Raw genomic sequence first — 991 nt, forward strand, 5'->3', positions numbered from 1 at the left:
GCCATGATCCCATTTCCAAACAGGACTTGGCATATGAACATTTCCGTAAGTGGTACCACTTGACAGGGACCATGCCAGCCTTGCCCCAGCCGGGAGCCCGCAAACACCCACGAGCTTCACCAGCTCAGCTCCTTTCCCACCCTAGGTAAAGACCACATTTCTTCAAGCCCTCGAAAGCCAAGTTAGACTTGCTCCCTTCCTCTTAAAGGCAGCAAGGCCTAAGGCTGGAAGCCCAGGCTGGAGATCCAGGGAATCTCAGCTTCTGGTATGATCACTGTATTCCCACATGGGGGGCATCAGGAGCCCTGGAGCCATGTGACAGGCTGCCCAATAGCTGCCTTTGCTCAGTGCAGCAGGGCCAAGCTCCTGTGTCACTGCCAGTTCAGCAGTACCCCTCCCTGCTGCATCCCAATTTGCCTTTTTAAGAAGAATCTATATAGTGAGTGAACAGGTATATTTAGTGACCTCTCAACACTCCCAAACCATCAACGTGGAGCCTGGATCTCGTAAACTGCTGGCTCCCCCCACCCCAGCTCTGGTCCCTCAGTTTCTTCTGACAGCCCTGGCTCATCTCAGGGCAAAGCTGTAGACGTGGTAGATCTCATCAGGGAGGTTCTCCTGCCTCTCCTCGGCCAGGAGGCTGAGGCCTGCGCTGCGGATGATCCTGCGGACCACCTCGAGGTCCCGGCACACGCTGCTGTCTACATCGTCCAGGATCACACCTTCCTGGGCCATGTTGTCTTTGATGACGATGATGCCATTGGGACGGAGACCCCCTTTGCAGCGCCGCAGGAACTCAGCCAGGTGCTGATCAGTTAGGTGGCCTGAGGAGGGCAGAGGCATGGTTACCAGGGGAATGATGCAAGTGTGTGCAGGTCACTGGACGGGGTGTTCTGCAGCCACCACTTACTGAGTAATCACTTGTGACCAGCATTTTGTGCTTCCCACACAGGGCCTCGCTGGCTCTCAACAGTCCCGAGGTGCTTGCTAA

The 991-nt window shown here is 55.8% G+C and overlaps 1 protein-coding gene across 2 annotated transcripts in view; it reads right to left on the reverse strand.

The window, feature by feature from the left end:
* Positions 1 to 437: 437 nt before the first annotated feature.
* NTMT1 (N-terminal Xaa-Pro-Lys N-methyltransferase 1) overlaps positions 438 to 991 on the reverse strand; it is a 9153-nt gene continuing 8599 nt past the window's right edge. For both annotated transcript variants that reach the window (XM_008583169.1, XM_008583170.1), the window contains one exon: positions 438 to 824. In XM_008583169.1, coding sequence (XP_008581391.1) covers positions 568 to 824 — 257 coding nt within the window. In that variant the 3' untranslated portion in view covers positions 438 to 567. The remainder of the gene's footprint in view (positions 825 to 991) is intronic.

The sequence above is a fragment of the Galeopterus variegatus genome, unplaced genomic scaffold (assembly GCF_000696425.1).
Source record: "Galeopterus variegatus unplaced genomic scaffold, G_variegatus-3.0.2 Scaffold2844, whole genome shotgun sequence".
Taxonomy (NCBI): Eukaryota; Metazoa; Chordata; class Mammalia; order Dermoptera; family Cynocephalidae; genus Galeopterus; species Galeopterus variegatus.